This window comes from Periplaneta americana, chromosome 1, assembly GCF_040183065.1.
Source record: "Periplaneta americana isolate PAMFEO1 chromosome 1, P.americana_PAMFEO1_priV1, whole genome shotgun sequence".
Lineage (NCBI taxonomy): Eukaryota > Metazoa > Arthropoda > Insecta > Blattodea > Blattidae > Periplaneta > Periplaneta americana.
In genome coordinates, this window is record NC_091117.1 from 917,829 (window position 1) to 940,890 (window position 23,062).

A 23,062-nucleotide genomic window follows, 5' to 3' on the forward strand; every position below is an offset into this window, starting at 1 on the left:
TGTATTTACACAACAGTTCTAAACTTTTCGTAACAAATTTGAAATTGTATCTGAATGCAATCTTTTGAAAATGTGCGAAGTTCATTCTTTTATTGCAATTTTTCGATCTGACATTTTATATGAAAGTATGAACTACATTTCAGCATTATCTTTGAAAAATATTGGAGTGCAAGAGGTCAAATGACTTTATTGTCAAACGCCTGGCATTAGAAAACAACCAACCAACATTTCAGCATTGACCAGAATGTTCCATTTCACTCCGAAGCAATATTTGTTACACCAACTCCTGTTTCATAATTGACTTTAAATAATTTTGTGACATTCTTTTAAGAATTCAAGATCTACGGGCCTTCTCATACTACTAACTTTAGTGAGACTGAAACAATAGATTAAATCTAGCTAGGAAATACAGAGAGCATGTGGAAAGACCGGAAAAGGAAGTGAGTGACTGCAGTGCACTTCCATGGCCAAACCCAAAAACTTGAAATGCTATAAAGTACAAAAAGCGTAATCGTGTCTTGTGTGACTCTTCTCCCCGCATGAATAAATTATTTGCAATGTAAACAAACACAAGCAGCACCACTTTACATGAACAGAAGGTGCAATGAAGTGAAACACACGGTTTGGATTACATTTCGAATGAAAATGGAGCGAAGTGGGGTATTAGGTCAAACTGTGATATGAGGCGGAGAAACATCATCATAACTGGAATAGAGAGAAAGCAGACGATTGAAATCATGTTCCCAGTGCAATGTATTTGTTGTATCTAAAATAAATTTATTTCCCAATGCAGTGGAGCAACTGATGGCACTACAGTACAATGCACAATTCTTCATTGAAATATGTCCGTTCCCGTCTTCCTTGCTTGAAGAAATGCTTCTTCAGGCTTGAGCTGTTCCTCTGGGCTGGGTTCCAAGGGCTCTCCACTCTCATCAAGTTTGCCATTCTTGAAGTCATTCACAATTTTCTCACTGTACACTGCATCGAACAGATCTTTGGGCGTGAATTCTGACTGGATGACGTCTTGGACCCGATAAGAGACGTAAGGCTTCAGCTACCAACACAACAAGAAATTTGTTTAAGACAAGAACTGAGTGCACTCCAGCTTTGTAGTACCAACATGCACCGCGCACTGTGTCCAGTCAACTTGTTTTTGTTTGCAAGTGTATCCCATTCCCAAATTTAATCCAACAGTTCCACACACATGCTTTTACTTGTCTGTTTTCCGTTCCAGGGATTTATATTATACATTATAAAGTAAAACTGTTAACCAGGCTCTATACACGTGTGGGGAGCAATGCATATTATGTCCAATTACAGAAGCAAATTTAAGTGCAGCGTCTCTTGTAACGGCAACTTGCACATGTGACACATTCAGTGCATGATTCAAAAGGTAACTACTTGCCTCTTTTAGCTATTATTAGATAAACACTGGAAGATTTAAACTACGAAACGTTGTGAACCACGCTTTCCCAACTGTAATGTACACCATGCCTATCCATATGTAACTGGAGGCTAGATTAAATATATACGAAGTAGCATTAATCCGTGGCGCTACAGCCCTTGAAGGGCCCAGGACAACCAGTCGACTGCTGGCCTCACGTTCACATGCCGGAGCAGAGGTGGACGATCATCCAACCAGAATGATCCTCCCCAGTCATTATAGCTGGCTTTCGCTGCCTATCATAGTTCCTCAAGTGCATCACGATGTGTGAGCACCGGTCACATACACTGGCCGAAATTTCATGAAAAAATTTCTTCCCTCATGAGGACTCGAACCAGTATGCACTTCATAACGCGAGTCCTAGACAGGATGCCTTAGAACACGATGCCATGGCGCGGGACAAGTAGCATTGCTACTTCATAATATATGCATCATATTAACATCTCCTTAAGCATAAATACAACATTTTTTTTAGTGTATCATGAAAAATGATAAAATCTGATGGGATTTTTATAGTACCAGTACTCTAAAATGGGTCGTTAATACTTATTTGAAGATTTTAGTGCGTAAAATGTTAGTCTAGTTCATTATAAAATTTGTCAACGTTTATCATTTTTACAAGAAGTACCCTTAAACTTTTACACTGCAAATTCTAACACATACCTGTCAAATGTGCTGTTGTTACTGACAATCAACAGTTTCAATTACAGTAAAACTCTGCTTAATTGAAACAGTGGAATAAAAACACATACCACATTTTTTGACCATAAAAGGCCTTTACAGTCTAACTGCGTCTTATGCAGTAGGAAGAGAAATCTGCTTTCCACAAGCCCCTATGTCTGATGTAAATGTTTTCTACTATAAAAGGAACTTAAGCAGTGCATATGGAAAATAGAGATGGTTGCTTTTCCATGTGGCACTGAGCCACAGTAGCTAAGTATGAGGCAAAGGAAGTTGCAGGCTGTTTGATTTTATTGAAGAGTGAAGTAATCCTATATTCAGACAGGTAACTGTGAAGCAGTATGCATCTGAGCATTACCAGATTGATATTTCACGCACATTTTTGTGAAAGGGCTATACCCAGAATGGAGGCTACTTCTCTATTCTCTTATTCAAAGGGAAAAGCAAGAATTACAAATTTAGTCATACATTATAAAGGAAGTGGACCAGAGTTCAAGCAACACGTTAATGCCTGCAATTGGTCCAATGCTGGCCTAAAATAAAAGAATTTACTGTCTGCCATAGAAAACCACAAACAATTACTTTCCAGTGTGGATTCGACAGATTTGTAAAAATGATAAGATAACAGCGTCAAAGCTTATTGAATTGTAATTTGTATTTTCCTTGAATATAAATTGCATTACTCACTATCCAATATTGTTGTGCAACTATGTGAAACATGATTTACGTAATATCATTATAAAAGAGAGTTAAAATGTTTATTAACTATAATTACATTACCCTAATATTTATTGAAATTCAATTATTATGGCACTGTAATGATTGTATCTACCGAAGTTCAGTATAATGCCGCTGTCCATACATATATTCTTGATATTATGAAAACTGTATTAAAACTTGAATATTTATACACTATACTTCTATTTTTTTAAGCAAGAGTAAAATCAGTTACTAGTTACGTTAACAGCAGACGTGGAAAAACATCGTAACTCAGAAAAATTAGTGACATTAAGACATTAAATACTTACTTACAAATGGCTTTTAAGGAACCCGAAGGTTCATTGCCGCCCTCACATAAACCCGCCATCGGTCCCTATCCTGAGCAACATTAATCCACTTTCTATCATCATATTCCATCTCCCTCAAATCCATTTTAATATTATCCTCCCATCTACGTCTCGGCCTCCCCAAAGGTCTTTTTCCCTCCGGCCTCCCAACTAACACTCTATATGCATTTCTGGATTCGCCCATACGTGCTACATAGACATTAAATACTAAATATAAAAAATATTTAGAAACATTCAAATGTTACAATGCATTAATTATTAATGGTGAAATAAATATTTGTTAAATTTAAAAAAAGTTATGATAAAATTCTGATTTTTGACAAGACTCCAAACTTTGCTTTTGCTCTCCTGCTAAAGTGAGTTAAGTTATGGTGTTAATTCCTTGCACAGTGTGATTTCATTATAGACTGAAAGTAGGCCTATGCAGAGTGTGACATGTTGTATCGTCAATAGAAGATAAGGATCTTAATACACAACTGGCAGAACTCTATTTAGGAGTTACAAATATTCTTATGTGAGTTTTCCATTTCATGTGCCTATCCAATTCCAAATATAATATTGTATGATAGGAAAACTGAGCACTGTTACGTGTACCAAATTTGATTACACTGATTTCATCAACATTAAGTCCTAGTTTATTTGCACTGATTAGATTCAACACTGGATTAGAAATGTTGATAACGTGATAATCACACTTGTACCATCGGCAGATAAGATTACTTGAGATGAATTATTTACGGTTGAGGCTAAACCATTAACATAAAGTAGAAACAATAAAGGACCTAAAACTATAGATCAACTACAGATTTCTTCCAATGCATATGTAACACTATCAAAATGTATAATGTTATTTACAAATGAGTGCTATTTAATGACTCAAGATATGAAAAATGACAAATATGAAATTTAAATCTTGAAACATATTATCATCTGAAACAAGTGTGAAGTGAAAAATATAAAAAGTGTGTATCAATTTGTTCCTACGGATATATCCTCCAATGAGAAAAAAAATTCACATCTTTGTCATCAGAATTGTGGAGAGTACAACTTTTCAAATACTTGCGCTTTTAGCAAATTGTGCATGGCACATCCACATACATGTGACTAGCACTAAATGAAAAAAGTATAAGCCACACTTACACCAATAATTCACCATTGCTTTCACTACTTTAATAAATTAGTGAATACAGTTGAAGGCAGTTCCAAAAGAAGCAAGAAAGGTAGGGGAAGACAACACTGAGTTACATATTTCATATTTCCAAAGCAACTAGCATCTTGTAATGCACATTACCTTGAAGCCTGTCAAGTCAGGAACAACCAATTCAGGGATCATTTCGGGCACTTCCACAAATGTGTCTCCTCTTTTATATCCAGTAGGTCTCACTCCGAGATCTGCAACATAATAATCAGAGCATGAGATAGCATTAATACACACTTACATGACTTGTATGTGTGCGTAAAAACTAGAGAATGGATTTTTAATTAAAAAAGTATTTTCTTTTCATAGGTTTCTTTTGCCTAAACCATTGCTATGGATATTTTAAACTTAAATACATTGACGAAATTTGTAAGAATCGATTACTTTTGATCTTGAAATGTTACATTCCCGAGAAGTGAGGCCTGGCTACTCCTTCCATCTCCGAACTGAACATTCCACACCTCTGTTCATTTTTGCTCCTCTAATGAAGTTCAAGGTGCAGTGCCAAAAACAACGGAATTACGATCTTAATCAATCCAAGTATCAAAATAAAGCACTAAAATATGTTTTTAACATATGCTGGTTTTTCGTAAACAGAAACGTATCAGAAATTATAACAATACATGTACAAATATTTTACCTAAATTTATAAATACATACATCTACATAACACACTGCTTGCACAAATGAAATGAAATTTCTTGATTATGAAGAATGCCTTTTTTTTTTGTGTAATACAGAAAATGAAAGTTCAGCTTCTTACTTAGATGCATAACAAATGTTTTCACATTCGCATATCTTGTAATGGACTGTAGTTTGCTTCCCAAAACTGGGTGACGTATTCTACACGTTGGTGTATCAGAATACATAATTTTTTAATGCAAATTTGCAACTAATTTACACTAGCTCTCTCAACTAATATCACTCAATAAAAGACTTGTATTCCAATGGATACCATCCCATTGTGGAATCCTGGGAAACGAGAATGCGGATGCTTTAGCAAAGAAGGGCAGCACTGCTACTTACAGACCTGTTACTAAATCTACGTATTACTCTGTGAAGAGATTTATTAAATCTACATACTTAGACTTCAACAAACAAAATTTGATAACACAATCGCAAGGGAAAAAATGGAACTCTGCATCATAATCCACAGTTAATTCCTGATTTACCACGAAAATTGTCTGTAGCTGCATTTAGATTGGCAACAGGCCATGATTGTTTGGCCAAACACCTGCACAGAATTGGATATATCTCCTAACTGCCCATTGTGCAACTCAAACCAAGAAATGGATTCGGAACACCTCAAAATCTGTGCTTCAGTGGCTGGCCATGATAATATCTTTGAAAAATATTGGAGTGCAAGAAGTCAAATGACTTTATTGTCAAATGCCTGGCATTAGAAAACAACAACAACGCTAGCATACTATTTGACTGTTGTTTGCTTCCAGCAGACCAGTAATGTCGCAGGCAGCTATACTTTTCAAGAGAGGTGGCAGGAGTGAGAAGTGCACCGGTATAGTATGAAACAACACATGACAAATGGTAGTGAGGTTCTACAGAGTTTTGTATATTTATTGATTATTTTATTTTATAATGTGTAATTTATTTCGTTGGGGTGATGGGGAGAATTAATTAATGAATTGCATTTATATGTTTATTTATGGGAAGCTGATCCATTTTTATTCACTATAAGATTTAATTACATTAGGGATATCAGAGTAATTATGAAAACTGTTAATTGGCACTCAAATCGCTCCACAAGTTCTAGAATCAGCAGTACCTGTTATTCCAGCTTTCAAGCCGCAATCACGATGGAGAGGCACAATGTATAATATTTAAAAAACACATTATCTGTAAGAAATTTAATATACAACATCACAATGTATATAATTCCCATGAATAGAATAACGTCACGAAAGATGATAAAATGAAAATAATTGACGATAAAAAAATATTTGGAACTGTAAGTAGTCCAAAATTTTACTAAAATATGGAAAATCTAACTAGGAGTTATAATGCTGTGTTTTTTACAATTTTAAAAGTTTTACTGTGGTTATTATTTATTTGTTTAAATTCCATCTCACTCGTAAGTTTGCAGCAAACGTAATGGAACAATTATTCCTACAGAACATCACAAAAATTCAGATGATTGAAACGTTCACGAATAAAGACAAACCCGGATGTTTGTACATGTTGTAAAACAGAAGAGATAGGAATTATTTTAGTTTTATTTTGAAAAAAATCGTCAATATATAAACATTTTGAAAAGGTGTCAGGATATAACCTACTGCATGGACGGGCAGTGTCATCTACAATATGGTAATATTTCAAATTATTTGTGTTATAATGTGAAAACACAAATTTCCTAAAGAAATTATCCTAGTATTAACTTTACATTCCTGTAATAATTTATTCCCCGTAGGCCTATAATGTACACCCCTGACAGATAGTTTTTCTTACACACCGTGACGCTCATTCAAACTACAGAGCTCGCAAAGTGCAATCTGATAGACAACAGTTCGTAACCTTGCCCATGCCTGCTATAGACTGTTCCCCCTATGCCATGTGCCTATTTTCCTTCTTTAATCCTTTTCTATGTTGGAACCCTCATATGATCTTTGCCTATATCTCACACCCTACTGTCAATCAGACCAGATGTCTCTAAGAAGTAAGATATTGTTCTCACCTAATGACGAAGATGGAGCCAATCTTCGAAACATTGTGAAATTCTTATTCATCAACAGCAATGGAAAAATCCAATCTGTATTTCTTCTGCTGAGAAAACACGGGATTAAGACCATCCATAAGCCGCCCACAAAGATCCAGAACTTGCTGAGACCAGTTAAGGACGACCTTGGTCTTAGGGTACCTGCTGTTTACAAAATACCTTGTGAGTATGGGAAATGCTACATCGGGCAGACGGGACGCACCATTATGGAACGCTGCAAGGAACATCAACGCAGCATAAGACTATATTACCCCAATAAGTCTGCAGTAGCCCAACACAGCCTAGAAACTGGTCACAAGATAGATTTCGGCGCCACCACCATCTTGCACAAGACATCAGGTTACTGGGACTTGGTTATCAAGGAAGTCATCGAAATCCAGCTAGATGGCAATAATAATTTCAACAGAGACGGGGGTCTACAGCTGAGTGCAGCATGGAAACCTGCCATCAATACGCTTAGACCACCAGCACACGGCAGACAGTCGGGACCAGCAAGTAGCTCCTGATTGGCTACCGCTTCCACCAACCAGAATGTGCCTGGCGGTCGGGGACTAGGAACTAGCTCCTGATTGGCCCGCAGCAGGAAGCCCTACTTTTGCATATATACTGGCTAGACGTGGTCCCACATCACTTCATTCCCTGAAGAAGATGGCAGAGCTAGCCGTCGAAAGCTTGGAAGCTAATCTCCAACTCACCTGGCTGAGAACCCGAGAAGAATTATTCTACATCAAACCTGGGAAAGCCTCAAGTCATACATAATTATATTATATTTGCAATTAATTTCCGGATCCTCGTGGTCATCCCTAATTTAAGGCCGGACGATTTATTTCTCTCTCTCAACACATTGGTCATAAAATTATGTAAATTATAATTTTCTGTAACAAAATGATTAAAAATAGTTAGACCTAATTTCACCATCAGTTTCTATTATTAAAGGATACAGTTATGCAGTGTGGCTACTACTGTTCTGCTGTATCAGGAACTTACACTTCTCATTGAGATTGGATTTATTTAGTCAAGAGGAAGGAAGCATTACCAGTCTTCATCTTTAAAATAAGTTCACTCAGGCGTGAGTATAGAAGCTGTTGAAAATGACTTTTCTGAGATACTCATTCCAGTTCGCCTTGCACAATTTTCCAAGTTCTGTATATTTTCAGCTTTAGAGCTCCCCCCCCCCCCCCAGATAACAATAATAAAATATGAAGAACGAGATGGCTTGCTGATGATGTAACTACCACACTCATTGCCCAGGTTTCAATATTTGCACCTTTTTATTCGCAAAAGAATCCATTTTCTAAACATAGCATACAATTCTACAACACATTTTCTTGACGAAATAAGAGAATTAGGATAATCCTCCTGAAATTAGTGATACAATACGACTTTCTCTTCAGAAGGTGTCTTAGTATGACCACAATGAAGGAAAGAGAGTAGTTCTTCGTTTTGAATAAATACATTGTAAGCTGCAGATGAGCAATAACAGTACAGCCTCCTCCTGCAGGTAGCATTATTGCAAATTCCGGAAATGGGGGAAGAAAACCACGACAGAATGCTTTGTCATGTAATAACTCATAAGTCAGTTGTAAAACATATCAAATAGATGAGCTGAAATGCTAGACATAGACAGAAGCTGAAACTGTGTACTGGTGTACTTCACATGGCATGATGACAAAGCAAAAAGGGAATGTACACACTTTATTATTACACAACAGATCCTGTTCAGATTAAACAACTCGTTTATCTGTTATTACAAAACAATTATCTTGCATTTACAAGGTGTGAGATTAGATTACAAAACAAACTTTATCAACTGTAGACGATAACAATGAGAAGAGTAGGTTAGGTCTGTGAAATTACAGAGATTGAAAGCAGCTATCTGAAATATCACAAAACAAGTTAATCTACTGATGAAGAGAACTCAGCAATGGAAAATGATTGAGAAGGGCAAACATTGCAAAGTGCTTATATACATTATTTGGTTTTATAAGCTTACATTTAGAACAGACTGGATATCAAAAACCGTATCTCAATGCTCAGTGGACAAACAAATATTAAGAATAATAAATCTTTGCTAGAATGTATGGAAAAAAAAAAAAAATAAAAAAAAAAAAAAAAAAAAATAATGTAGTCACACCACATACAATAAGTAACTTAATATATTGTAATTTTATACGACTTAAAAGGACCGAATTTTGATATCAAGACGTACAATGATCTACTTTCGCTGTTAGAACTTCAAAACATCCAACTTCTATACCGAATCTAAGAGTCCTTATACTTTATTTATTTACTTTAGAGGAAATGTGGAATAGAACAGCTGCCATTCACTGTAAGGTATCTAATATAAGGCAATATTCTATTACAAATCTTTGCAAGCACTTTTCTGGCTTCCAGCTGGAGATCCGAAGTGATGGCAGTTTTATCTCTGGAACTATTTTCGTGGAGAGGCTTTATGTTAGCACTTACATCTCTCCATCATTTAATGAGTGTGATCCCAAAATGCGTTCAGTCCAATTCTATGTAAGGACTGGCTAGTTTCTTTATCCACTGGTCTAAGGACTGAGCGAGTTTTCAAGGACATGCACAACAACACAAACTTTTGGACAAGGATTGGCATTGTTTGGAAGAGAACGAGCTGAAGCATAATCATATAGGCTACAGTGTATGAGCACTCTCTAATTGAGGAGCATTCTCTCTATTTCAGATGTTGTGGCTATGACGCATATTCGTTTTCCAGAGTCTTTCTGCATAAGCAGGCTGAGGATGAGGAAGGGTATGTAGTGCAGTTCTGGACAAAATAAAATACACAATGAGGCTGATTATTACAGGCACAACCATTGCAGCAGTGCTGAAGGTAATGAAACAATCCCACAATGCACGAAGTAAACTGGCCTTGTTACTGTTTGAAAAATGTATTACGCTGCCCAGGGGCATTACTGTCGACCACAAGAAATAAAACTGAAGACCAACTTGCACAAAATGTAAGGGGAAAATACAGTCCAAAATTCTTACGTAAGTACGTGTGGAGTAAGTTTCCATTGACTACAGAACAGAGCTAATACAAGCCAGGGCAGCATTCATTATCGAATGAAATGAAACAAATAGCCCTTGAAACCTGAACCTGATTCGCTACATGTTAATAATGATGGATCAAACTACAACAATAAGGCTGCAGCGACACATTTGGATGGAGAAATATACGCCATTCATCCTCACTGCAGTAGCCCTAGTTCAACTTCCTATAGAATAAATATGTTCCAAAAAGCTGTCATACTTAGCAATTCTACATTTCTAATAAAATCAGCACCTCCATCTAATATTCCCATAAACACCAATGTCACAGAAATACAATGGTTAATAAAAATCTTTCAAATACAAAATAAATATATACTGCAAGTCTGGCTTTCAGGTATAGCTTGATGCGTACATAAACTAACATATTATGTCACTGTTCATTAACAGAAAACCGCAATTCAAGCCACACAGAGTTTGTGTGCACTCATGCTGAGTTTCTGGCATCTCGTCAGTCCACTTGAGGTAAAAACTGAGCCAGTGCAGTTACAGTTCCTGGGTAGCTCAGTCAGTAGAGTGTTGGCCACCTCAGCCAAAGGTCCCAGGTTCAATATCCGCCCCTAAACAATTTTTTCCTTGAAATTATTTAAATATACAGAGTGGCCATAAAGTCTTTCCAACATTACAACTTGTTATAAAAAAACTATTAAAGTTAGAGTTGTATGACTTGTGACGGACGAAAAATAAACTTTTAAAGTTTTTTAAGGTTTTTTTCTTTTGTTTCCAGATTAATTTAGATAGAATCCAAAATGCCGTCAGAGCAAGAGAAAGTGCAGTGTGTTTTATGGTACCACGAGACACATTCACCAATTACTGTTCAAAGAAATTTTAGGAGGGAATATGGATGATCACCACCTGATTACAAAAGCATTGTTGGTTGGTACACAAAGTTTAAGGAGACTGGAAATGTAAACTCTCATCCGCGATCAGGCCGTCCACCCATGACGGAAGAGAGAGAAGAGACTGTGCGGCATTCATTTCAAAGAAGCCCTTCCAAGACTACTCATTGTGCGTCTTGTAAACTCAGAATTCCACGGTCTTCAGTGCAAAAAATTTTGCATGAGCGACTTCACTCGTACGCTTATAAAGTCCAGATAATGCAAGCTTTGGAGCCAGATGACTGCCCTCATCGTGCTGCCTTTGAGACGAGTCTACCTTCCACCTTTCTGGGAAAATAAACCGACACAATGTGAGGATATGGGGTTCAGAAATTCCTCACGTTGTCATAGAATCTCGGAGAGATAGTCCAAAATTGAATGTCTGGGGTGGCTTGATGCACGACAGAATCATTGGTCCCTTCTTTTTTTCACCGAGGATACAATAACAGCCATCATTTACTTGGATATGTTGCAGCTCTATGTGGTACCTCAACTAATGACCTGCAACCCATGGTGATGACAACCCTGATCACACATTAATGTAATCAGGGGTGACAACTAGCACCACCGACAGTGATAAGGTTAGACAGAGAGAAAAATTGGTGTCAAGCAACACTTTAACAGTACTTCAATTAAAATTTTGACTAAACTAGCGCTGAGGTAACTCCCTTCGTACTCCGCTTATACACTATACCTTGCATATATGATTCTGCGACAGATTAGGTTTGGTTAGTTTAGGCTTTAATTATGCCTTGCATGTACGATCAAATGTATCTTAAAAAAAAATCCGGTCAAGGTAGAGTATCCACCGGCCACTGAACGAATATTGCACAGTTTTATCATTGCCAATGTGGCGCTATGAACCAATTTTCAATACTTTTATCACAGCCACAACACATTTCAATTCTTATTATACTATATATATGGAATTATCATTACATTAACACATTTAATATAACACAAAACATACACTGAACTAAATGTAGGCCTAATTATTATGAAAGTCGTCACATTTTCTTTTCCGTCGTATTGTATAACAATAATAATATCACACCGTAAAGACGATTAAAACTTGGAAAAAAGTATACTGTTGGGATAAGGAACAGTAAGGGATGCAGTTAAATCTTTCTCCCGTACATTTCTACGTTGTAATTTCGACAACCCTAACCTATCACAGTACATACCATGAAATAAGTCTGGATCCGGATTTTCTGATTGTTCCTTTTTGAACAGTTTCGTGCCACGCTTATTGTACAATGGAAACTTTCTGAAGTTTCTCTTCCCGTGACAAACTATTGTTGTTGAAATACCTCGACAGATTTCCAAGCTATATCTACTGACAGCCATATTGATATTAAAGCAGTGCTGTCAAATGTGACAAAAGTTATTTCCCTCAGTAAAGTTAAATTCTTTTTCCAATGCATTAACTTCCCTACTGGATAATTAATTTACTCATTTTATTATATATATCTTCATTGGATTATTTTACGACGCTTTATTAACTGCGATGGTCTGATTAGAAGGGTCTTCTCAATCCAACAATCCTCCTCACCTTTCGCGATTGGCCGGTTCTGTCACAGAAGTATCGCAATTCGCTGAGTGTGAGAGGAAAGAGCATAAAGGCAAACTGATGAACAAAAGAAGAAGCCTAACAAAAATAAACATTTTCAGTCGATGAAGTAACATCAAGAATGTACAATGTACATTTACCTTGAGACGTCATTCATAAGATTTCCAAATCAAAGTTGTCTCAAAATCGAACGACGCGACGACGACCACCATCACCACAACAGTAAATTTACTCAGTGGCTGTCAAATTGGCTGTTTAAGGAGACACTATGGTGAAATAATGCTGAAACTATATTTGGGACTGTTTTAGGCCTAATGATCTAGCCATAATAATCAAATGTGCGTGCATTTTTTTGTTGTTTTTTTTTTAATGCTGTTTTCTCGACTTCAAAATTTTAAGCAGGTTATTGAATTAAAAACTTCTTGCACAACATTTTTTAGATTGGTCTGAAACTTCTCACAGAGGTAAATTAAATGCTGATGAATAGATTTTAATTAGCATTTGTATGAAATATTAATATTAAGTTCCTTTGGGGCATATTCATATTGCACTTAGTTTAAAATACTGTATTATGCTGTAATGGTAAATTCATGATATTTAACAATTTATCGTGACTCTCCATGTAGACTGAGCTCAAAAAGCTAATTAATTTTTATTCCCAGACTATTTTCAAGCTGTAGAACAAAATGAACTAATTTTTTTAAACCTTGACGCAAGGAGCCTTTTTAGTGACGTCAATATAAAGTATATTTTAAAAATCTAATTCCAAAACTATTAGCCCTAATAAAAGCAATTTTTTTACAGATGATAATATTGTGGGGCTGTTTATGTAGTTTAAATTTCACAAAGCTTGGATGAAAATTGTGGAAGTTTGAAAATCATGTGTCCCCTTAAAGTGTAATAATTGGCCTACCAAATTATCAGTCAACTTCGCAAACATCTTCCTGCTCAGAAATTCACAACCACTCGGAATGGACAAAAACCTGTAAATAACTAATGCTATAATAAGGCATACTTTTACGTGGGGTACTTTAGCTATAATATTTTGTTTCTGTTGCTTTATTGAATGAGATGGTTAGAGCGGATTTGTGAGTTCGTAGTTAGATTTAGTAATAAAAATTGTTTTGCACTGAGATCATAGATACGAAAATGTGGTCTAATTTTATGCATGTGAGAGAAAGGCGTAATTTCTCGTTTCTGTGTGATGTATGTAGAAGCTAATTACATAAAATGTGGTTCATTGTAAAAAATAGGTTGTCATCGAACACCTTCAGACCCAACAGGATGTCCCACCTAATGACTGTGTTACATAATTAGATGGACGCCACACATCACCAATTTTAATGTTTTGCAGCCCAGAAATTGTGGGTGTTCAATAGTATGGAGTCGTACAATTATATTGACAATGAAACGTTCCTTCGTACTTTATATAACACGTGGCAGAGGTCGTAAAACTGCAATTTAAATTCATGTTCAACCACAAAAAAATTCAAATTTAAAATTCAGTTTATAAGCCTGTGTTATTTTTCTGAACACAACCATGTGGCTTCGTATCACCTTCCAGCGCAGTTCTGAACGCCAAGGAGCAAACTGGGACGTAATCAGAGTGAAAATAAAATCCATTGTTAGTGTACAATTGTGACAAGTATTTTTTATTTTGGCGTATATAAAATACCGGTAGTTTTTACTTAAATGCACTCTGATGGATCATCAATACAGGTAGTTCATTGCTTCTCTTGCTGTTAACATTAATCATTATTATGAATTAACATTGGCCAGCTAATGCTTCCTGGCCTTCAAGAGACATATCTGTGGTTTAATTATAGCATCTCCTCCAACAGATGCAATAGTACTTCTCAAAGACTCTGTGAATAGAATTTCAGTACAGTTGGTATGTAATTCACCATCATGATATAAAATTTTTAAATTTTAAATCGAGGACTCGTATCCTTAAATAATTACCTCCCGGAGATTTCCTGGATTATACCTGTATCCTTTTCATAATTCCTAAACGACAATTTGATTTATTTTTGGCGAGTTTTGGGCTCTAAAATATGGGTTATCTGCTGAAGATGGAACTTTTTCTGTACAGGTACAGTACGTGACATAAAATCTTACACATTTTAAAATAATTAGATTATAAGATATCATTGGATTCTAAAGAAATGTCTTCTTAAATGTCGTATAGCATTGGTTAATAATAGCCTAACTATCTATGCCGTACTTCAATAAAATAAACGACAAAAAGAAGTAAAAATTTCAAGGATTTATGGAATGGTTTGTCAATGGGACCCGAAAGTCACGGCATGAGCCCTTATTATCAATTTATCGCCAACTTATCGTAGGCTTACTCTTCATCTATGAATGTTCGTGACGTTATTTAGGCCTATATTAGTCAGTTTGATGAATTAAATGTGCGGGAGATTTGTTACAACCCACGGACGCCCTGTACGGTACCGGATACTTTGGATGGTCATTTAATATCTTGATATTTCATATCATCGCTAATTTGAAGTGCGAATCTGGACAATCAAAGTCCTTGTCACTGCACCGTGACATATTACTGTACCTACTGTATTCTAATTCTGGCTTTTGACATGCACTTCTCTAATTTCAATTAAAATAAAAAAAAATTTACGTCGTCTTCTCTTTCAGAATTCATTTCCTACTTCAATGGGCAATTCAACTTCCTAATGAGAACATAGGCCTATTCCATTTAGTCTATAAGCTCACTTATGACTGGCTACAAAGAGTAGTGAGAAACAGCAGTACTTTGGTTTGTAATCTAGTGCGAAAATGGAAATTGTTAAAACTTTTCTGCCATTTTATTGTTCCCACTGCACACTTCTGCATAATATTAACCTTCAGTGAAGCAAGTTCAAGGCAAATGTGTACAAAACTGAAATTTGGTCCATTTTTAGGTTGTAAGTAGTAACGGTAATTCTACAGAAGAACTAGACCAAGGAAGGCATAATTTTTCTTCAATAATTGCGTACTACGAATAGTATAGAGCAGACCTGCAGCTCCTCAGAGCGACTCTTTACTCCCCTTTCTTACCCCACCCACCTTTTCTACCAGTGCGGTCATGACGTTCTAGTTACGCTCGGCTGCATCAATTCATTCTCGCGGCGGCAGGTATACAATACGCTATCAAGATTACAAATGAACAGATAATAAAATCCTTAGGAACATACCTTTAGAAAGTAAGAGAAAAATGAACGAGGGAAATAAATAAATTAAAAGACATGCAAAATAAATTTTAAAATGTATGTGTGCATATACCTATGTATATATCGTCATATTACTAGTAAAGCCGATTAAATCCACTTTTTGTGTAAAATAAGTTAAGTCCGAAATGTTGCATGCAGGCAACAATTACTTTATTTGAAGAATTTATTATGATTTTTCGTGCATCAATAAAGTTTTAATTCCTGTTTTTACAAAACTTGTATTACTGGTCTTAACTGGTTTTACTAGTAATAGGACGATAAATAAATTGAACGTTGATAAGTGAGTGATAGCTATATGGCCGGATGTCAATGCTGTCATTCAACATTGTAACGCACTCCAGCCAAATAAATAAATATATAAATAAATAAATACATAAGTAAATAAGTAAGAAAGTAAGTAAATAAGGAAATAAATAAATGAGTAAATAAATAAATAAGCAAATAAGTAAATTAATAAGTAAATAAATAAATAAAGTAAGTAAATAAGTAGGCTTAAATAAGTAAGTAAATAAGAGGATACAATATCAATTCATTACTTATTACTACGCAGGCACAGCAGATCAATAGTTACAAGTTATTGTGTGCCGGAAAGTAAAACCACGTAATTAGTATCAGTCCCCATTGAGGGAAAGGTCAGGGGATGGGGACTGTCCTCGCACGTAGGCCGCTTGGATGGACCCATTGTACTACCCGGAATAGAATAGTGTGCGTGCCCTGCAGCTACCGCAATTCCAGTCCAAAGCATAACAGCCAGCCCGGGATGAGTCCGAGGTCCAACTGTGCAGTTCTGCTCCAACCAGAATTCGAACCTGGTCAGACATGGATCACTCTTTGTCCATTTTATTCATAACACACAATCGATAAAGGAGAAATGGTGCCTGGAGTCCATCAACAGGTACAGGGCTCTTTTACGTGTCATAAACATATGACATGGGACAAATCACAGCTTTACTTGCCTCCCATGCCATATCTACATGAATTGAACCCGCATGTGTCGAGGACGACTTCACCGCACGCAACGGATATTTAAAATGGAGTGTAAACATCTCCTGCTTGCTGCCTACAGCACATTTCATATGGAAATAAACACGAACTTTCCCAGCACTCCCTTTATGTCAGGCGTTTTGATTTCCATTGTTACGTTTGTCGCTACTCAGCTCACCAATGTCGAAGCACAACAATACAATTACCGGTAGGAGAAAGCTTATGCCTTAAAGAAAAATAACTAATTATATTTCTGGCAAATAATGACAAGGTGTACGCTAGTGAGTGTTGACAACTCAATGAAACACAGAATGCGTGTACCGATGTCAGAGCTTTATTATTGCGTACAGCACACGACCATCCGCTGTTGCCAAATGTAAAATACATTAATGAAGAAAAGAAGTAAATGATTCAACAGTATGAGTGCAAGTGTCTAGCATGGCAATGGTGTAGGATTATCTCAATTCTCTGCAATTAAATTTCTTTTTTATATACTTGTCAAAATTCCTGAATCACAAAACAAGAGGGCCAAAAGTCCCGACTTGGACGCACGGTACCTTCTTCCCAGCAGTGCTGCATTGTTGCACAGCACACTACCGGTTAATAAAAATACTCTCACGCCAGTTCTGGTAGAAATAGGCCTAGATCAGCGGTTGTCAGCTCTCGCTGAAATGGGTAAAGGGTAAGAAGTGTATCGTAATACACAGAAGGAAGTGCATATCCGCCAGCAGCCACGGATGCATGCCAGTGCAATGTCTTATGCACGCTAGCCCGAGGGTGCACTGTGCTGATGACCGCTGAAAAATGCTTACAAATTTCTTATTTGCTGGTTAGACTATAGTACAGATAACAAGACAACCTGTAGGCCTACGAGTGGCATGAACTTTTTCCTAAACTCCATAGCTGTATAGGCTACCACGTAAAAGCGAATCACTGCATCCCTTCTTGATTAGGGCATTGATTCTTATTTCAAGACGACGGCGATCTGTTAATAAAGCTGTAGGCCTGCTGGCATATCGTCGGCGTAGAGTGTAAACCTGCTAACCCCCAAAAAGAAAATTTTACAAGGGAAGCAAAAAACTGGGCCAATCCAAAGTACATTTGGCATAGAGAGAATTGTTTCCTCTATGGTGGTTCAGCTGTTGACCAGATGGGACCAAGCGTGACCTAGTGTCACTACACATTTTCGGTAATCGCGATTGGAGATGATCGCGATAATACTAATAGTGAATAACGACTGCAGTCTGTCACTAGTATTATAGTCTATAACTGAAAAGGAAGTCGAAGACAGAACGTTTGTTTGTTCTGCAGGACTATCCGTTGAGAAGTGAAGGAGTCTTTTAAGTAGAATGCACGATTTAAACTATCAAGTTTCTATTTGTACCGCAGATTTTCTTACACTCGAGCGACTTTTTCAGGGGCGTTAGATCTGAGAGGCTTAATCTTGGCTGGTTTGTGGATTAGCGCCACACGTCATATCAACGTCAACAATATTGCATGGTATTCACATTTCACAGGAAAGTACATATTCTAACGTGACGTGACGTGACGGCTGCAAATGCGCATGCGTGATAAACAAAATTCATATTAACTCACATTTAATCGCCCATGGCTTAACGGTATAAAACACGCGGAAGTCAGTTGTTTGTTTAAAATTCTAGAGAAAAAGATATGAATGACGATAAATCAATAACACGCGAACTGTCTGATAAGATAAATACACCATATAGCAGGAATTCTTACAAATAAGGGATATGGAAAGAGATTAAAGAAGAATTAAGTCAGGTACTTGACGAAGGATTAATTTTATATTGAATAACCTGGATCAATTACTTGAACACTAAACTAAAACACTGGAAGTACAATTTTGATTCAATTGTTACAAAATTTAAATAGGCCTAAAACAGGTCTTCAGAAAATTCCAGAATTACAAAAGATCAGTTCTGATGCCACGGACAAATTCCCTCAGAAGAAATGAAAACATAATTTGTATTTTCACGTACCTTAATTTTAGGTTAGCCTCGTCAAACTGCCATCACAGTCTATATTAGACTGTGCTGCCATCTTGAAACAAGCGCGAATCACACTTGGAGGAGACGATGGTTGCTGTATGTAACTTAAGAGTCCGGCAGAGGAACGGACGATTTTGAGGAGCTATATTATCTCTCACAGCACAGTTGAGGGCCGATAAACTGCGTGCTCATTGTTGCCAATATAATGCTATTTAGTCATCATGGAAAGGTGGAGCGGTACACAACGTGCTTTTGCAATTAAAAAAATTTACAAGAAAAAGAACGGCTTTGAGGCTAATAGGCGTGAATTTCGTCATCTTAATATTTCTGGAGCCATGATCCCGTCCCACCTGCTCATGCGGCTTATATTTTCATCATTACAAAATGCAGGCAGTAGCATACATCGTGATATTCTCGACCGAAGGGCGTTTTGGGAGGGAAATTTCAAACACATGGATGAAAATGAAAACTTCATTGGCACTTTGCAAATGTCTGACGAAGCATATTTTCAGCTCTGTGGCAGCCACTTATAGAATGTGCTCTTCAAGAAATAAATGGCAGACTAAGTACTTTATGATCTTACGTACGCCATTAAAAAAAATCGTTGAGTCAATAACCAAGAATTTGTAATCGGCCACTCCTCTGCTTGACCCTGTACAATGCTAATCTGATCAAGCAGGGTTCACATTTAACAAGTCGCTTGAATCAAGCTTTGGTCATTCAAGTTAACTTAGTTGAAATAATTTCTACTTTTTGCTTGACTTGACACAATACCTATGTAAACTGCACTTGAATTGAAGCTGAAAACGCGCTGTGGGAAATACAACTCCATTATAATTACATGTTTTGAGGTTTACTATGCAAGTAATTAAAATAAGAATCAATATCAATATTCTTAGAGATATATCTGTGGCGATTTATATAGAGGCACGAATGCTCGACATGTGATAAGATATATTTTAAACTGTTGCATTGCTGTAATTGAAATTCCGGCATGCCATTTTTTGAACCGCAAATCTAACTTAATTCAAGCTACTTGACACATGTCAACCCAGTGTGGAACTGAGTCTTCCATTCATATCTTACACGTTTCACCAGTTACCAGTATTCATACATTATTATTAAATATGTGCTGGAAAGTTATGAGCGATTCTCAATAGAAAGGCAGTACGACATCCACGCTCACTTGGCGCAGCAAGGTGTGTTAAGGCACGTTCTGAACAGTAGAAATCTGTCGCAAAAGTTTGTGTGTTAAAATGCATTGCTTGTCCTTTTCTACTGTAATGGCGGTTATATAGTACATTAAATAAATTATAATATATTTAAGAACTTACGTCTCAACAGTTTCGTAGATATTTACAACATTTTACAAAGGCTGCACCGACACAACGCAAGGGGCGCGTCAAGGCTCTCTGGCCACACTCTGTCGAGTGTCTGTCTGTCTGTCCTTCATGCGATTTTTGTGACACTGAAGAGCTTGAGTGAAGTATCAGCTTTCAACATAGCAGATCTAAGTTCGGAACCCGGTGGTGTCATGTGGGATTTTTGGTAGAGAAATGCGGTGTTACAGAAAGCTCTGTCGGAATGTCTACCAGTATTCACAACCATCTTGATCACTGCGATTCCTTCCAACCATGGCGATACCTGAGTATTCGAGTGTGACACACGATGAAGAGAATCGAGGAAGACTACCGGAATGGAGTTCTGCGTCCCGGCGCCCCGAAAATAATTTCCGGGACGCATAAAGTCTCGGTTTACAGGGGAAAAAAGGAAAGACAAAAATTATAATTTCCTTTCTTTCCACACGAACTTATCCTCTTCAATTTATGGATACGGGATCTCAAAAGAGTTAAAAATGAACAACTTGAAGAATACATATGTACGTTCACGATTCAACTAGATTCATTGGTATAAGCCTGGCTATGGTTGCTGTTGTCCGTACTTCAAACTTTGATATCTGAACTTGTGTTATGTAACAAAATTGCCTTTCCACTGAATTCCTTTGTAATTTTAGAACCTCTGTCCACAAAGTAACCGAAAGAAGAATTACGTTTTTTTCTTGGCAAGCTTTATTATACAGAGCGATTCATATAAACCTTTACAATTTCAATGAGTTATAATTTCACCCTGGAAGCTAGTATAAACTTGAAATTGGGTTTAATGATCTCAGTGGCTCTGGGAGATTGGTACCCCTGCCATCCATTGTTGCCTATTATGACTATTGTTGACTATTAGTAATTAGTTCGCAGTTTCTAGTTTTTGCAGTTATAACGCGAACATGCATTCTCAATTCGGCAGCGTGTTTTTATTGTGAAAACGTATTGGAAGACAAATTCTTGGATTCAAACATAATGGGCATTTCGAAGAGAATTCGGTGTGCGCAATGTTCCAACCAGGGCAACAAATTTATCGATTGCAAGAAAGCTAGAGACAATTGGCTCGCTCCTCAGCGAGAGTGAAAAAAAAAAAAAAAAAAAAAAAACAGATCCGCAGTAAGTCAAGATTGTCTTGATGATGTTCGAGAACGTATAACTAGCTTATTCGGTGATCGCCTAATCTAAAAAAATCCATGGCCCTCCAGATCACCGGACTTCTACTTATGGGGCTACCTTAAGAACAGAGTATACAAGAATAGACCGCGGTCATTTGCTGAACTCCATGAGGCCATTGGGAATGAAATCAGCAACATTGACGAGGAGAATGTCACGGAATATGGTGCGACGGGTACAATGTGTATGGATGCAGATGGAAGACATTGTCAACATTTACTCTGAGGAATCTCCCACAGTTACTCTGTAATTCAGAACAGATTGCACACGTTCAGAAGTTATAACAATTAAAATTTCAAAAGTTTATATGGATCGCTCCGTGTTGTCAATCTCGAGGCAATGAAAAGTGTTCCGGCAAACATGGCAACCCTGGACCAGGCCCTACTTGCGGCGGGGCGGCGGGTCGCTGTTCTGGCGCGCGAACAGGTGCGGCGCCAGCAGTCTGATAGGCGGCGGTGGCGGCGGGGGTGGGGAGGGCAGCGTGCTGGTAACGGGGCGCACCGAGAAGCGTCTGGCGGACGGGTGCAGGGACGCGCGCCGGGTGGGCCGCAGCGACATCCGGCGGTCCCGCGCCGGGGTGGGCGTCGGGGGCGTGAAGAGTGACGTCAGCGAGCCCGGCGGCGGCGTCGCCACGCGGTGCTGCAGCGAGTTGACGGCGCGCAGGAAGTCGGCCAGCGACGTCTCCTCGAGGGCGGGGTGCATGGTGCGATGGTGCTCCTCGGGGCGCAGTCCCTCCTCCAGGTCGCCGATGCTCTTGGCCTTGTGCCGCCTCTTGAGCCGCGCCGCCGCCAGCTGGAAGATGGACGGCCTGCGCGCCGACACGTCGGGGGGCACCAGGCTGCAAGCAGAGTGCGTGCTACGTGGGGACCACTGACCACCGTTGAACTTTGCAACATTTGTTACTACACGAATCAGACACTGCTTTGCACTTTCATTGCAACTCCGTGTTGTTGAGCTGCATTTCCTAGCCAGCAAAGATATAGGCTAAGAGTAATATTGTTATTTTGATAAAACTACTTCTTGTCTTTGGTTCTAAAATAGGTCCAATTCTTTAATACTACATTATGTAACGAGCCTATAATGAAGGTAATTAAGAAGTGAGTATGGATATTTATGAAACGAGCGCAAGCGAGTTTCATAATTTTCATACGAGCTTCTTAATTACCATTATAGGCGAGTTTCATACGACTTTTTATGCTCGACCATATTTCTAACTTGATATTATTAATTTTTTAGCAATGTCCCGTATGTTGTGAGATGTGCGCAGACGCGAAAGTATTGATTTTTTCCGAGGAACAGATGTTCACATTGATCTTGCTAGGCCATAAGAACCTACAGAGATAACATTGAAATTAAATTAGACATTGAAAAACGAGATGACAAATTGAATTTATTTGAATATTATTTACAATTAACGCTAATTATTATAGTAACAGAACATAACCTTCTGCGACAGTATTGGATTTCCAGCCTCCGTGACTTTTCGCTAATTCTCTTTCGATTGCATATCCGAGAATAATCGATACTTGCGGTTTTATAACGGTAGAAAGCTGACCTGTCATTGGCTGAACAGTTGTAACCTGAGTCGTCATTGGCTGAAAGACCTGACCTTTAATGAGTAGGTGTACTTTAATGACATGCATTAA

The 23,062-nt window shown here is 37.7% G+C and overlaps 2 protein-coding genes across 6 annotated transcripts in view; both read right to left on the reverse strand.

Moving 5' to 3' along the window:
* Positions 1–735: 735 nt before the first annotated feature.
* mRpL41 (mitochondrial ribosomal protein L41) lies at positions 736–12,442 on the reverse strand. Of its 2 annotated transcripts, none has more exons than XM_069822834.1 (3): positions 12,256–12,442; positions 4,484–4,584; positions 736–1,054 (listed from the first exon to the last, which is right to left on the reverse strand). In XM_069822834.1, the coding sequence occupies exons 1-3, from the start codon at positions 12,416–12,418 to the stop codon at positions 833–835; spliced, it is 486 nt and encodes a 161-aa protein (XP_069678935.1). In that variant the 5' UTR covers positions 12,419–12,442; the 3' UTR covers positions 736–832. The 2 variants fall into 2 exon arrangements, with proteins under 2 accessions (XP_069678935.1, XP_069679018.1); XM_069822917.1 differs by lacking the exon at positions 12,256–12,442 and adding an exon at positions 7,080–7,207.
* Positions 12,443–20,835: 8,393 nt separating this feature from the next.
* The window catches only part of Ork1 (open rectifier K[+] channel 1), a 42,401-nt gene continuing 40,174 nt past the window's right edge, over positions 20,836–23,062 (reverse strand). For all 4 annotated transcript variants that reach the window (XM_069822775.1, XM_069822760.1, XM_069822705.1 and 1 more), the window contains one exon: positions 20,836–22,254. In XM_069822775.1, coding sequence (XP_069678876.1) covers positions 21,798–22,254 — 457 coding nt within the window. In that variant the 3' untranslated portion in view covers positions 20,836–21,797. The remainder of the gene's footprint in view (positions 22,255–23,062) is intronic.

Coding starts and splice junctions, on each gene's coding strand:
- mRpL41 (XM_069822834.1), bottom strand. CDS start 12,418: ATGGCTGTCAGTAGATATAGCTTGGAAATCTGTCGAGGTATTTCAACA. Junction 4,585..12,255: donor GGATCCAGACTTATTTCATG/GTATGTACTGTG, acceptor ATTATGTTGCAG/ATCTCGGAGTGAGACCTACT. Junction 1,055..4,483: donor CTGACTTGACAGGCTTCAAG/GTAATGTGCATT, acceptor TTGTGTTGGTAG/CTGAAGCCTTACGTCTCTTA.